The sequence below is a fragment of the Prionailurus viverrinus genome, chromosome B1, assembly GCF_022837055.1.
Source record: "Prionailurus viverrinus isolate Anna chromosome B1, UM_Priviv_1.0, whole genome shotgun sequence".
NCBI classification, from domain to species: Eukaryota; Metazoa; Chordata; class Mammalia; order Carnivora; family Felidae; genus Prionailurus; species Prionailurus viverrinus.
In genome coordinates, this window is record NC_062564.1 from 43,360,424 (window position 1) to 43,376,609 (window position 16,186).

The 16,186-nt window shown below is 34.7% G+C and overlaps 1 protein-coding gene across 7 annotated transcripts in view; it reads right to left on the reverse strand.

Moving 5' to 3' along the window:
- LOC125164624 (disintegrin and metalloproteinase domain-containing protein 5-like) overlaps positions 1-16,186 on the reverse strand; it is a 132,100-nt gene that overhangs the window by 26,274 nt on the left and 89,640 nt on the right. For all 7 annotated transcript variants that reach the window (XM_047857456.1, XM_047857455.1, XM_047857459.1 and 4 more), the window contains 2 exons: positions 8,139-8,229; positions 7,394-7,613 (listed from right to left, as the gene is read on the reverse strand). In XM_047857456.1, the coding sequence (XP_047713412.1) occupies positions 7,394-7,613; positions 8,139-8,229 (311 nt within the window). The remainder of the gene's footprint in view (positions 1-7,393; positions 7,614-8,138; positions 8,230-16,186) is intronic.

A 16,186-nucleotide genomic window follows, 5' to 3' on the forward strand; every position in this document is an offset into this window, starting at 1 on the left:
AGGAAAATGATGTGGAAAACCAATGAAACAAAAACATTGTTCTTTGAAAACCCATATTAAACTGATGAATATCTACCAAGACTGAGAAGTATAAAAAGAGAGAAGAACTATCACCAGTATTAGAAATTGAGTCAAGGTTATCACTACCCAATCCTTCAGACATTAAAAGAGATGATAAGAAATACCATGAACAACTTTGCAGACATAAATTCAAAAACTCAGAAGAAATGGACCAACTCCTAGAAAATCATGAATGACCAAAATTCACCAATAAGATACTGATAACATGAAGATACTTATAACAACTGACTTTGAATTCATAATTTAAAAGTTCCTTAGAAAACTCCAGACCTAGATTATTTCAGGGGAGAATTCAACCAACATTTCAAGACCAATTAATATATTTTTTAAATAATCTCTTCCAGAAAATAGAAAAGAAGGGGGTACTTCCCAAACTCATTTTATGAAGTCATATAATATATTCAGTATCAGATAAACACAGTATAAAGAAAGAAAACTAGAGACCAATATCTCTCATGAACTTAGATACAGAAATTATTCAACAAAATATTAGAAAACTAAATCCAATAATGTATAAAAGAATTATAAACCATGAACAATTTATATCAGGTATATAAGGCTGGTTCAACATTCAAAAATCTATCAGTGTAATCCAACATATCAACAAAGTAAAGAAGAAAAATCATATGACTACATCAAAGGACAAAGAAAAAAAACATGTGACAAAAATTTTAAAAAATTAAAAACCCAAGGCACAGGATAAAAGCTCTCAGTAACTTAGCAGTAGAGGACAATTAGTTCAGCATGATAAAGAGCATCTACAAAAAGAAAACAAAACAAAACTACAAATAACATCATGTTTAGTGATGTAAAGGCCTAACACTTTCCTCCCTAAGATCAGGAACAAGGCCACTTTCGTCATTTATATTCAATACTGCACTAAAAGTTTTAGCCATGGCAGTAAAGCAATAAAAAGAAATTAAAAGTATATAGAATGATGAGGAAGAAACAATATTGTCTATATTTCCAAATTACATGATTTGTCTGTGTAGAAAATCCCAAAGAAACTCTGAAAAAAAATCCTGGAACTAGTATGTTAGTTCAGCAACATTACAGGATGCAAGATACACACACACAAAGTAATGGCATTTCTATAAACTAACAATGAACATGAGGAAACCAACGTTTAAAAGCACAAAAGAATTTCTTTCACTGTGCAAAAGTGTTTTTTTTTCATGTAGTCCCAACAGTTTATTTTTACATTTGTTTATCTTGCTTTAGCAGACATCTCTAGAAAAATGTTTCTATGTCAGAGAAATTGCTGCCTGTGTTCTCTCCTAAGATTTGTATGGTCTCAGGTCTCACATTTAGATCTTTAATACCTTATGAATTTATTTTTGTGTCTGGTGTAAGAAAGTGGTTCAGTTTCATTCTTTTGCATGTAGCTGCCCAGTTTTCCCAACACCATTTGTTGAAGAGACGGTCTTTTCCCCCATTGTATATTATTGCCTCCTTTGTCATATAGTAATTGACCACACAAGCATGGATTTATTTCTGGGCTCTCTATTTTATTCTATTGATCTATGTGCCTATTTTTGTGCCAGTACTGTACTGCTCTGATATTACACGGCCATAAGAAATGATGAGATCTTGCCATTTGTGACAATATGGATGGAGCTGGAGGGTATTATGCTAAGTGAAAGAAGTCAGACTGAGAAAGACAAATATCATATGATTTTACTCATATGTGGAATCTAAAAAACAAAAATGGGTAAACAAACAAAAAAAGCAGAATCAGCCTACAAATACAGAGAACAGACTGATGGTTGACAAGGGAAGTGGGGGGGATGAGCAAAATGGGTGAAAGGGAATGAGAGATACAGGCTTCTGGTTATGGAATGAACAAGTCATGGAATAAAAGGTGCAGCACAGGGACTATAGTCAGTAGTACTGTAAGAGCATTGTATGGTGACAGATGATAGCTACACTTGTGGTGATCATAGCATAACATAAAAAGAAGTTGAATCCCTAAGTTGTACACCTGAAATTAATGGAACGTTGTGTGTCAACTATATAAAAAAAAGTTCTAATAATTACAATCATTCAAAAGAAAATGAAAAAAATATGTATACACTTAAATAATGTACCAGATTGGTTTTTTGAAGAATGCAAAATGATGATAGAAGTAATCAAAGAAAGCTTTAATAAATGGAGAAATATTCCAAGTTCATGGGTTGGAAGTTCCAGTGTAACAAAGATGTCAATTCTCTATAAATTGATATACGTTTAATGCAATTTCTATTAAAATTTCATCAAGGTTGGCTTGTAAGAAAAAAAGAAGCTTACTCTAACATTATATTGGTAAGTACAAGTGATAGAATACCTAAAACAATCTTGACAGAATAAAATGAATCACTCTACCACAAAATAAGGTTTCTTATATAGCTAATGTAATCAACACTGTGTTATTGGTAGAGGAACATAAAACCAATAAAACCCCAGAAATATACCCACATTAGTATGATCAATAGTTTCTGAACAAAAGTGCAAAGCAATGTAATGAATGAAGTGTAGTTTTTTCCACAAATGGTACCAGAACAATTACACAACTGTGGTGGCTAATTTTACGTGTCAAGTTGGACAGGCTATGATGCACAGTTGTTTGATGTGAAAGGTATTTTTCAGATGCAATTAACATTTAAGTCAGGAGACACTGAGTAAAGCAAATTACCTTACATAATGTGGGTGGGATCCATCTAATCAGTTGAAGGCCTTACGAGCAAAGACTGACGTTTTCCCAATAAAGAATTATTCTCCTGATTGCAACACAGAAACCAACCAGGGCTTCCATCCTGCTGCTCTGCAGAATTCAGACTCAACACTGTAATATCAACCTTAACTGAATTTACAGACTGCCTGCCTGCCCTATAGATTTCCAAATTTGCCAACTGCCCACAGTTAAATGACCTAATTCCTTGAAATAAGCCATTCCTCTGTCTCTGTAAATACACACACACACACTATTCTGTTTCTCTGCAGAACCATAATGCATTATCCACAATCTTGACCTAAATCTTGACCTAAATCTCACACCTTATTCAAAAATTTACTCAAGATAAAGAACATTTAGAAAAACACATAGGAGAAAACTTTGGGTATCTAGGACGAGGCAAAGCGCTTTTTGAGTTGACTTGAAAGTGTGAAAGCCCATGTAAAGAGGATGAAAATTAAGCTACAGATTAAAAGAAAATATTTATAAGCCACATAACTGATAAAAAAAACTAGCATCCAGTATAGAAATCTCAAAACTTGACCAAAAAAAAAAAAAACTGGGCACCTTGGTGGCTCAGTTAGTTAAGCATCCAACTCAATTTCAGCTCAAGTCATGATCTTGTGATTCATGGGTTCAAGCTCTGAGTCAGGCTCTGTGCTGACCATGCAGAGTCTATTTGCGATTCTCTGTCTCACACTCTCTTCCCCTCCCTCGCTCACTCTCTCTCTCGCAAAAATAAATAAATTTAAAAAAATCCAACCAGAAAATGCAAAAAGGACTTCAGGAGACATTTTATTGACAGTGATATACAAATGTCAAATAAACACATGAAAACATATACATCATTAGCCATTAAGAAAATGCAACTTGGGGCGCCTGGGTGGCGCAGCCGGTTAAGCGTCCGACTTCAGCCAGGTCACGATCTCGCCGTCCGTGAGTTCGAGCCCCGCGTCAGGCTCTGGGCTGATGGCTCAGAGCCTGGAGCCTGTTTCCGATTCTTTGTCTCCCTCTCTCTCTGCCCCTCGCCCGTTCATGCTCTGTCTCTCTCTGTCCCCAAAAAAATAAATAAACGTTGAAAAAAAAATTAAAAAAGAAACAAAGAAAATGCAACTTAAGGGGCGCCTGGGTGTCTCAGTCGGTTAAGCGGCCGACTTCAGCTCAGGTCATGATCTCTCGGTCCGTGAGTTTGAGCCCTGCATCGGGCTCTGTGCTGACAGCTCAGAGCCTGGAGCCTGTTTCAGATTCTGTGTGTCCCTCTCTCTGACCCTCCCCTGTTCATGCTCTGTCTCTCCCTGTCTCAAAAATAAATAAGATGTTAAAAAAATTTTTTTAAATAAATAAATAAAAAAGAAAATGCAACTTAAAACCACAATGAGATATCACTATCCATCTATTATTATGGCTAAAATAAAAATTATTGTTTATACCAAATGCTGGTGAAGATGCAGAGGAACTGGATCTCTCATATATTGCTGATGGGTATGTAAAAAGGTACAACCCTCTGGAAAATAGATTTGCAATTCCTTAGGAACTTATACATTGGCCACATGGCTCAGCAATTGTACTCCAGGAAATGAAAACTTACATCCACACAAAACCTATACACAAATGTCAATAGCAATTTTAATTTGTAATAGATGAAAACTGAAAAAAACCCAAATACTCTTAATGGTTAAGAATAGTTAAGCAAACTGTAGTACATTTATACAACGGAATATTACTCAGCACTAAATATGAAGAAACTATTGACACATGCATCCTCCTAAATAGATCCCAAGGATATTACCCTGGGTGACAAAAACTAATCTCTACAGGTTACTACATGATTCTATTATTATAACATTCTCCAAATGACAGAATTATAGAGATAGAGAATTGATTAGAATGAGGGATTAGGGATACTGGGGAGAGGTATGAATACAAAGTAAAGCCATTAGACAGTTCCATTTTTGTGATGGAACAGTTCTGTATCTTGATTGTAGTGGTGGTTCCATAAATATACACATGCTATAGAATGGCACAGAACTACACACACACACACACACACACACACACACACACACTCATATAAAAAGAGATGAAATCTAAATAAGGTTTATACCAAAGTCAATTTCCTGTTTTTTATACCATACAGGTTAAAGACATTAACACAATCTAGGTGAAGGATAGGCAAGGCCTCTCTGAACTATTTTTACTTTCCATTAAAGTGTAATTATTTCAAAATAAAAAGTTTAATTGAAAAAAAAGACCACCAATAACTGTGGCTAATTCTAAGTAAACGGATTCTGTGTAATGGTTATCCTTCTTCATATTTTTTGCCATTTCAAAAATTATTCAAAGATATATTACCTTTATAATTTACACTTTTATTAATTTTGTATTATTAAAACAGTGAAAACATATTATAATCACTAAAAATACTAGAAATAAGTGTTCTGAAATACAAAGAGAATTTATCTCTACGTGATGATAGTATGAATGCTTTTTTCCTCTTTTTCCTCTTCTCATTTTCAAGTCATTTTGTATTTTTTTATAATTTAAAAATTGCATTAATTTTAATAAATCAAATAAAATTCAGCCAGAAAATATAAAAGAATAAGGAAGCACTCTAAAGCTGATTAATTCCAACAAAATGTGTTAAGCAAAAAGTGCAAAATCATATATAGTATACTAATTTTTGTTTAATAAAAGAGATATAAAAAATGCACATATCAGCTCCACTGTGCAAAAACTAAAAGGTAAGATAACTAGAAATTAAATAAAAACTAAGATAATAGAAACAAATAATAAAAACTAATTGTTTTTCTATGGGGAGTGGGGGAGAGTAATGGGAATGGGATAGAAAGTTTGTAGGAATGGGAATGGAGTAGAAGGATAAAAAGATGATAATTCTCTGAGTATAATCATATATAGTTCTGAATCTTAAAAATTATTTTATATTTCACATATCAATAACTAAAATAAAATAAAATGAACAAGGACAAGGGAAAATCCCAAAGCGTACTGTTTTCAAATAAATAATCTAACCACATCACGTAGGAAAAATGAATTAACCCAAATAATTCTTGAATAAAATATTTTTTATTTCTTTTGTTTGGTTTTTTGAAAACAGTCACAAATATGAAAAGGTAGGAGGCTAGAATGAACCTTATATTGTGGATTCAATTTGGAAGTATAATTTTGACCTCATTCTTTTTAATGTAAGTATATATAGAAATATATATATATATATATACATATATATATATATATACACACACACACAAACCCATATAATGAGTGTAAGTGTGAATATATATACATGTATACATACACCATATATTCATATGTATTTATCCATATGTTTACATAGACATGAATATTATAAAGACAGATTTCCTAGCTCTGTCTGTTGATAGGACCAGAAGCAGTGACACTCCAGTAGAAAAAGCACAATTAATACCTAGATCTTGTTTTCTAAATACCATTTCCCATTCAGATGAACCAGGGCTTCTTAGAGAATGGCTGATTTTAGAAACTGGGGTAGGAAACATACAATATGAATGAACATCTTGTGATTCCAGAAAGTAAGGAAGCATTCAAAAAGAACAACAACAACAAAAACTCAAAATGTTAGGAGTTTGTCAAAGAGACACATGAGTCAACTAAAAGAACTCCCAATGGCCAAAGCTAGAAAAAGTTAAACAATGAAAGAAATACAGTAGCACTGGTTTATAACCCAGACTATAACATAAATATCCATGAGTCTATAATCTTACAAATAAATGATTGAATAAATAAACAGAGAAAAATAGACGAGCTATTGAGCCCCCAAGGTGAAACATAACTTCCTACTCCTGAAATATGGACTATGCATAGTAACTTCATTCAAGGAAGGACAACATGGAAAGGGAAATAAAGAATAATTTTACAGTGAGAAATCTGACAAACATTACATCAGGCAAGCCATCAAGGTTAAAATCAACAACAAGTTATGTACATTTGATAATGATATGGTGAAAAGGCACTTTACCTCTGTGGTCTTCCTCCCAAGCCTAATCATAAGAGAAACATCAGACAAATCTTAATTTGAGGGACATTCTACTGAGTATCTGACCAGTTCTCCTCAAAACTGTCAAGGTCATCAAAAACAAAGAAACTATGAGAAACTGTCAAGAGAAGCCTAAGGATACATAACTAATAATTGTAATGTGGTATCCTGAGTGGAATCCTGGAGAAGACTTTAGGTAAAAGAAATCTGAATGAAGTATGGAATTTATTTAATAAGAATGTACCAACATTAGTTCACTGATTATAACAAATGTACCATATTATGGTTAGATGTTAGTATCTGGGAAAATAGGATGTGCTGCTTGTGGGGAAAGGTGGGCAAGAGGGAAATTTGGGGAAGTAATGCTATGTTCTAAAACTGGATGTGGTGATGGTTGTACAATTCCATACATTAATCAAAAGCAAATATTTGTACATATCATGGGTAACTTTTATGGTAAATAATATCTCAATAAGTCTGTTTAAAAATGAATTGTTTGGTATATGTTCAAAATGAGTATAACCATAAAAAAATTCTTAAAACACTTTAAGTGTTGTTGTTCTAATTACCATATCAGGACCACACACAGATCCATCTTCTACAAATGTATCATCTCTTTCTTCAGGACTGTCAATTGTTGTCCATGGATTTTTATTTCCCTTGTTTTGGTTCCGATATGTAGATACACACATTTCTTCCCGTACATGTGTGTAAATCACAGATAAATTTGCACGTGACACTAATTCTTTGTGTGGCCAAGCACAAACTAATTTTCCACATAGAAGATGACTAGAAGCATAAGGCAGAAAAAATATTCTCTTTTTACTGAAATAACATAGATTGCTGATATACCTAAGTTTTTTTAAAAAGTGTCTTACTAATTTAACTCCAGGTCTCGATAATTTTCTCTCAACAAATTTTTTGAGCACAGTGACTTATGTATGATGTGACTCTTTTTGTTTTGTAAGGCGAAGTGGCAAGGGAAAAATTAATGATATTTGCAACCTGACAGCCCTGATCTGTCTGATATTAGCTTATGAAATTTGAGCAAATTATCACTGTTTTTCAATTCTGTCATTAGTAAAACAGGATAAATAATTCTCACTATAAATATCGTTGTTATAACATTATAGGCACTGAACACATGTTATTTGTAGGCAATGGGTAATACTGTTCAGCTCAGATCATGAAACAAAGAAATGTGTGATAAACTGCCATATAATAAGATATAAGATATATTATCATATACATTCTAAGATCTTGGCAATATATAACCAACATCCCAAACACAATTATAATTTTCTAAATACATACGCATAACTACAATGGTTTCGGCCACAGTTTCCATATCTATCTCCTCTTGAGTTTACTTCATCATAACAAGCAAATGGAGCACCTCTAGAAGCTTAAAGAAAAAAAATTTAAGTAAATTACAAAACATAATTCCAACAATCATTATATAAATAATAAACTCACTTTGGAAATTATAATGTGATACCTAAGGAGGCTTATAATTGCCTAGCATTAAAAAGTTGCTGGAGGGGCGCCTGGGTGGCGCAGTCGGTTAAGCGTCCGACTTCAGCCAGGTCACGATCTCGCCGTCCGTGAGTTCGAGCCCGGCGTCAGGCTCTGGGCTGATGGCTCAGAGCCTGGAGCCTGTTTCCGATTCTGTGTCTCCCTCTCTCTCTGCCCCTCCCCCGTTCATGCTCTGTCTCTCTCTGTCCCCAAAATAAATAAACGTTGAAAAAAAAAATTAAAAAAAAAAGTTGCTGGAGTAGATCTGATTAAAAAGAGAGCTTCTCATTTAAATCTATAGACTTTGTTCTGCACCAAACAGAAAATAACCAGCAAAATTATTCGAATGCTGTTACATTATTAGGAATATAAGTAGCCATAGCTCTCTCTTTGTCCTCTAAATTGTTTACTTTCTGTCTTAGTTTCCTATCCAGTGTGAAAACATAGTTTGTTCTTAGTCCAAATGAAACAGGAAAGAAAGAGTATCTATAATGCAATGCTGATAAGAAACCCAAAGAGCATTTGGCTTAACTCTTCTTCTTCCACACTTAAGCCCTCATCTCTGTTTCCTAGTATGCTAACAATCACTAAAAAAAGAATTTTGAAGGGCTCCAGTCCCAAGTGGTAACTTACAAAGACCCTGAATTCTCCTCCTTCCATGGACACACCAAATCTACATCTATTTATAGAGAAATTCCTCCTGAAGAACTGAGTACTGAGTGAATGGCTTCTACACAATGAAAGACAGAAAGACCATAAAGAGAATCACAAGAGAGGTGGAGACATGGTAGCAGAGGAAACTTCCACCCTTGATGCTCCAGTAGGGAGGGATAGGACTGAGGGACCATGAGCAGATTCATCTGCCCTGAAATCACAGGGGGAAAAGATGCAATTTAAAAGAGCAACTAAAATATAAAACATGCAGTTCTAGAACTCCGCCAAATACTAGGAGAGCTGCTGGAACTCTCTATGGGTCAGAGGGGCTGGCAAGCACCACAGTTAACATATCCCCTCCACCTTGATAGCATAGGCAAAAGCAGGATCCTGATACCACAGCTGACAGTTTTCTCAGTGAGATCTGGGTCCTTGGCCCATACCAGCCCTGGACCCTATTGGCACAGATAAAACACTGTGGTTTAAAGGAGCAGCTAGAATATAAAAGAACTAGCCTTAGAATCTTGCCTCATGGCAAGGAAGTGACTAAAACTCCTTTGGGTTGGAGGGGCTGACAAGCACCACGATTTGCATCCTCTTTCTACCTTGATAGCATGGACAGAAAAGGGGCCTGGGTGCCCTAGCTGGTCTACTACCTCAATGAGTCCCAGGCTCCTAGCCCATGACATCCCCAGTAATCCCACCAAGGTGGCCAAAGCCACACCAGGGCACCCCTGGTCCATGCTCACTACAGTTCCAACTATCTTGCCCAAGTGACATAGGTGCAAAGCATCCGGGGAACACACCAGGCCCATACCACCTTGACTATAGATGGATTTATGGGGGCACTCCCAGCTCAGAATGCCCTGGGACCTCCCAGCTCACACCTGCTTTAGCTCCAGCCACCCCACAAAGTGCCCTGGGAACCTCCAGCCCATGCCCTGCCTTGCTTTAGATACCTTGTGCATGGAGTGCCCTGGGACAACATGACCTTCACCCACTTCAGTTTCAGTTCTGCACTCTGTGCAAAGAGCTCTGGGACTCTCCCCTCTCCTTCCCACTGCCAGTTTGCACCCACTTCAGCTTGCAAGAACAAAGATCAAGGTTAGTTGAAGGAAAGAAATAATAAAGATCAGAGTAGAAATAAATAAAAAATTTAACAACAACAAAAAAAAAACAGAAGAGATCAATGAAATCAAGAGCTTGCTGGTTCTTTGAAAAGATAAACAAAATTGATAAATCTTTAGCCAGACTCATGAAGAAAAAAAGAGAGGACTCAAATAAATAAAATCAGAATGAAAGAGCATAAATAACAATTGACACCACAGAAATACAAAGAATTATAAGAGACTACTATGAAAAATTATATGCCAACAAATTGGATAATCCAGAAAAAAATAGATAAATTCTTAGAAACATACAATCTTGCAAAAGTGAACCAAGAATAAATAGAAAATTTAGGGGCATCTCAGTTAGTTGAGCAACTCTTAATTTTGGCTTGGGTTGTGATTCCAGGGTCATGGGATCAAGCCCCATGTTGGGTTCTGCACTGAGCATGGAGCCTGCTTGAGATTCTCTCTCTCTCTCTCTCTCTCTCTCTCTTTCTCTCTTTCTCTCCCTCCCTCCCTCCCTCTGCCCCTCTCCCCTGCTCATATAAACTCTCTCTTTCTTTAAAAAAACAATTTAACAAAACAGGAAATAGAAAATCTGAACACACCAATAACTAGTAATGAAATTAAATTAGTACTCAAAAAACTACCAAAAAATAAAAGTCAAGGTCAAGAATTCTACTAAACATTTAAAGTATAATTAATACCTATTATTCTCAAACTTCCAAAACATAAAAGAAGAGGAAAGTTTCAAATACACTCTATGCAGCCAGCATCACCTTAGGACCAAAACCACATAAACATACTACAAAACAAAAACTGCAGGTCAATATCTCTGAGTAACATACATACAAAATCCTCAATAAATATCAGTAAATCACATTCAACAATATATGAAAAGGATCATCCACCACAATCAAGTGGGATTTATTCTGGGGATGCAGTGATGGTTCAATAATGTGGATACACCACATTAACAAAATGAGGGATAAAATCATATGATCATTCGTCAAATGCAGAAAAAGTATTTGACAAAATTCAATAACCTTTTATGATAAATCTCAACAAAGTGGGTTTAGAGGGAACATACCTCAACATAATAAAGGTCACATATGAAAAACCCACAGCTAACATCAGACCCAATGGTGAAAAACAGCACTTTTCCTCTAAGATCAGGAAAAATACAAGAATGTCCACTCTCACCACTTTTATTCAACTTAGTACTAGAAATTCTAGCCACAGCGATTAGACAAGAAAAAGTAATAAAAGAAATTCAAATTGGTTAGGAAGAAGTAAAACAGTTACTATTTGCAGAGGACATGATACTATATATAGAAAAGCCTAAAGACTCCACAAAAAAAACTATTAGAAGTAATAATTCAGTAAATGTGCAGAATTCAGTAAAGTTGCATGATATAAAATTAATATGCAAAATTTTCTTGTGCCTGTGTACACTAACAATGAAGTAGAATAAAGAGAAATTAATAAAACAACTCCATTTACAATTGCACCAAAAAATAAAATACCTAGGAATAAACTTAACCAAGGTGAAAGACCTGTACTCTGAAAACTAAAGCACTGACAAAAGAAGTTGAAGATGACACAAACTAATGCAAGATTCCATGGTCATGGATTGGAAGAATCAATATTATTAAATTTTTCATACTACCCAAAACATACACATTCAATGAAATCCCTGTCAAAAATTCAACAGCATTTTTCACATAAATAGAACAAATAATATTAAATTTTTTATGGAAGCACAAAAGACCTCAAACAGCCAAAGCAATGTTGAGAAAGAAGAACAAAACTGGAAGTATCACAATCCCAGGTTTCAAAATATGGTGCAAAGCTGTAGTAATCAAAACAGTATGGTACTGGAACAAAAAGAGACACATAGATCAACAGAACATAATCCAGAGACCAGAAATAAACTCATACTTACATTGTCAATTAATCTATGACAAAGGAGGCAAGAATATACACTGGGGAAAAGGCAGACTCTTCAATAAATAGTGCTGGAAAACTGGACAGCTACATGAAAAAGAATAAAAATTGGCCTACTTTCTCACACCATTCACAAAAATAAACTCAAAATGGATTAAAGACCTAAAGTAAGGCACAAAACCATAAAACTCCCAGAAGAAAACACAGGCAGTAATTTCTTTGACACCAGTCATAGCAGCATTTTTCTAAATATGTCTCCTCAGGCAAGGGAAAGAAAAGCAAAACTAAACTATTAAGACTACATCAAATTAAAAAGCTTTTGCACATCAAACAGAACCATCAACAAAGAAAAAAGGCAATCTACTAAATAGGAGAATATATTTGCAAATGATATACCCAATAAAGGGTTAAGATCCAAATTATGTAAAAAAAAAAAAAGATCCAAATTATGTAAAGAACTTACACAACTCAACACCAAAAATAAGCAAACAATCCAATTTAAAAAGTGGGCAGAGGACCTAAATGGACATTTTCCAAAGAAGACATGCAGATGTCCAACAGACACCTGAAAAGATACTCATCACTAATCATCAGAAAAATTCAAAGAAAAAACAAAATGAGACACCACCTTATACCTCTCAGAATGACTAGAATCAAAAAAGACAATTAAAGACAAGGATGAACAGGGAGGGGGCAAAACAGAAGAGACTCATAAATATGGAGAACAAACAGGGTTGCTGGAGGGGTTGTGGGAGGGGGGATGGGCTAAATGGGTAAGAGGCACTAAGGAATCTACTCCTCAAATCATTGTTGCACTATGTGCTAACTAATTTGGATGTAAATTTTAAAAGTAAAAAAAATAAAAGTAAAGACAAGGATGTAAAGGAAAAGGAACCCTTGTGTGCCTTTGGTAGGAATGTAAATTGGTATATCCACTATTGAAAATAGTATGGAGGTGCCTTGAAAAATTAAAAATAGAAATATCATATGATTCAGTAATTCCACTCTTGTGTATATACCCAAAAAAACAAACAGACAAAAAAAACCATAATTCAAAAAGATACATGCATCCTTATGTTTATTACAACATTATTTACAGTAGCCAAAATATGGAACAACCTAAGCATCCATCAATAGATGAATGGTTAAAGAAGATGTAATATTCTGTATATATATATATATATATATATATATATGTATAAATATGTATACATATGTGTGTGTGTGTATATATATATATATACACACACACACACACAATGGAACACTACTCAGCCATAAAAATAATGAGATACTGACATCTGTGACAAAATTTATGGACCAAACGGTATTATGCTAAGTAAAATAAGTCAGAAAGAGAAAAACAAAAACCATATGATTTCACTTATATGTGAAATCTAAGAAACAAAACATGTACAAAAAGCAAAAACAAAAAGCAGAAACAGACCCATAAATGCAAAGAATAAATTAATGGTTGCCAGTAAGGAGTATGGGAGATGGGCAAATGGGTGAAGGGTAATGGGAGATACAGGCTTGCAGTTATGGAATTAATAAGTCATGGGGATAAAAAGTAAAACATAGGGAATATAGTCAATGGTGTTGTAATAGTGTTGTATGGTGACAGATGGTAGCTACACTTATGGTGAGCACAGCATAATGTATAGAGTTGTTGAATCACTACGTTGTACACCTGAAACTACTAACATTATGTGTCAACTATACTTCAATTAAAAAAAAAGAATTATTTTTTTGGCTCAGTCAGTTGAGTTTCTGACTCTTAATTTTGGTTCAGGTCATGATCTCAGGGTCATGGGATTGAGCCCCACGTCTGGCTTTATGCTGAGCACAGAAACTGCTTAAGATCCTCTCTCTCCTTCTGCCCCTCTCCCCCACTGACACTCTCTCAAAATAAAAAATAAAATCTTAAAAAAAATAATTACTGAATTTTAAAATCAGGAAGGACGCCAATGTGCACCTACTTTACCCCGTCATATGTTTAGTTATGTCTAATTTTTAAATCACAAAAAATTCAAATGTAATAATAGCTGCCCCATCACTTTGAATTGGTTATTTAGAGGTGTGTTGTGTGGATCATGTTAGTAACATGTAATAAAAACTGAGATCTTTTGTTGTCACCACTATTAATTGGCAAAGGAGCTGTCCTTAGCAACTTTACAGTTCTCATAGTTGAAGAACATGCTCAATAAACTTCATTCTCTCTCCTGACTCAACCTATACGCATAAAGGATGCTACAAAACACAATCTACAAATAGATTTGTGAGCAGAATCTACCATAATAAACAATTCTCTTTTGAAAAGGCCTACTCTTGAACCCACCCAATAAGTAATTAGCATCTGTTTGCTTTGTCCCAAATTACTGATTTGATTTGATTTGGTTTGATTAAATCTAGTTCAAACTTCTCAAATCCTCCAAATTCTACCCAAGGACCAGGATTAGAATGGTGCAAAATTTAAATTTAAGGAGGTAGAGTAACAAAAACTCAATACTCAAATAACATCTTTATTTCCCCCATTATTTATTTTTGAGAGAGAGACGGGGGTGGAGGGGGTGAGAGGAGGGACAGAGAGAGAAGGAGGCACAGAATCTGAAGCAGGCTCCAGGCTTCGAGCTGTCAGCACAGAGCCCAACGTGGGGCTCAAACCCACGAACTGTGAGATCATGACCTGAGGCAAAGTCTTACTCTTGGTTTTGGCTCAGGTCATGATCTCGCAGTTTGTGGGTTCAAGCCCCACATTGGGCTCTGTGCTGACAACATGGAGCCTACCTGGTATTCTCTCTTTCTCCCTCTCTCTCTCTGCCCCATACTCTGTCTCTCTCTCAAAAAACAAAATAAAAATTAACTAAAAATTTGAAAGCAACCCAAGTGTTCATCAATGGATGCATGGAAAAATAAAAATGTGCTATATACACACAAACAATGAAATTTTATTCAGCATTAAAAAGGATAGAAATTTTGCAATATTCTACAACATGGGTGAATCTTGAGGACATTACGCTAAGTGAAATAATCAGCCAGTCACAAAAAGACAAATACTATATGATTCTACTGATATGGTACCTAGCATAGTCAAAATCAAAGATACAGAAAGTAGAATGGTGGTTGCCAGGAAGGAGAAAGAATGGAAAGTTATTATTTAACTTTCAGTTAAATCAGTTTCAGTTAAATCAGTTAAATAACTTTCATCAGTTTTACAAGATGAAAAGTTATGAATGGCTCAATATGGTATACTTTATGTTACGTGTATTTTAACACAATAAAAAATTTGTGGAAAGACAAAAGAACCCATTTCATTTGATATGTAGACATTGTCTTATATATTATTTAAAATAATTCAGCTAAAACAGTTTTAAAGCTTCATTGCATTATTTTCTTACTCAGAAGCCCATTACTAATTAGTATTTTACTCTTAACATCATCTTTTAGGTGTTTACATCTAAAATTTAATTTCTTAGAGCTTGGGAACAATTTTCCCATCTTCTGTTCTTCCTAAAATAGACCTGATATATAATAAATATATGTGGATTTTTTGTTAAAGGGGAAACACAAAAAGAGGGATGTCTTATGCCACCATAATGCTGGCATTACTACCTTTAGCATTTTGTGTAAGGCAGGTCTAGTGGTCATGAATTCATTTGGCTTTTGTTTGTCTGGAAAGATTTTATATCCCCTTAATTTTTGAAAGTCAGTTTTGCCTGATATAATATTCTTTGTTGGCAGCTTTTTCTTTCAGTGCTTTGAATATATCTTCCCACTACCTTCTAGACTGTAAGATTTCTGATGAAAATTTTCCTCATAGTCCTATGGGGGTTCCTTTAGATGTAAAAACTTACTTTTTTTTTCTACTTAAAAAATTCTCTCTTTGTCTTTGAATTTTGGCAATTTTATTACAATGTATTTTATGGATTTCTTTGGGTTTATCTTATTCGAGGTTATTTGGTCTTTCTCAATCTGGATATCCCATTTCCTTCTTCCAGCTTCGGAAGTTTTTAACCATTATTTCTTAGAATATGCTTTCTTTCTTTCTTTTTTAAAGTTTATTTATTTATTTTTAGGAAGAGTGAGAGAGAGAGAGAGAGGGAAAGAGAGAGAGCAAGCATGAGTGGGGGAGAGAGA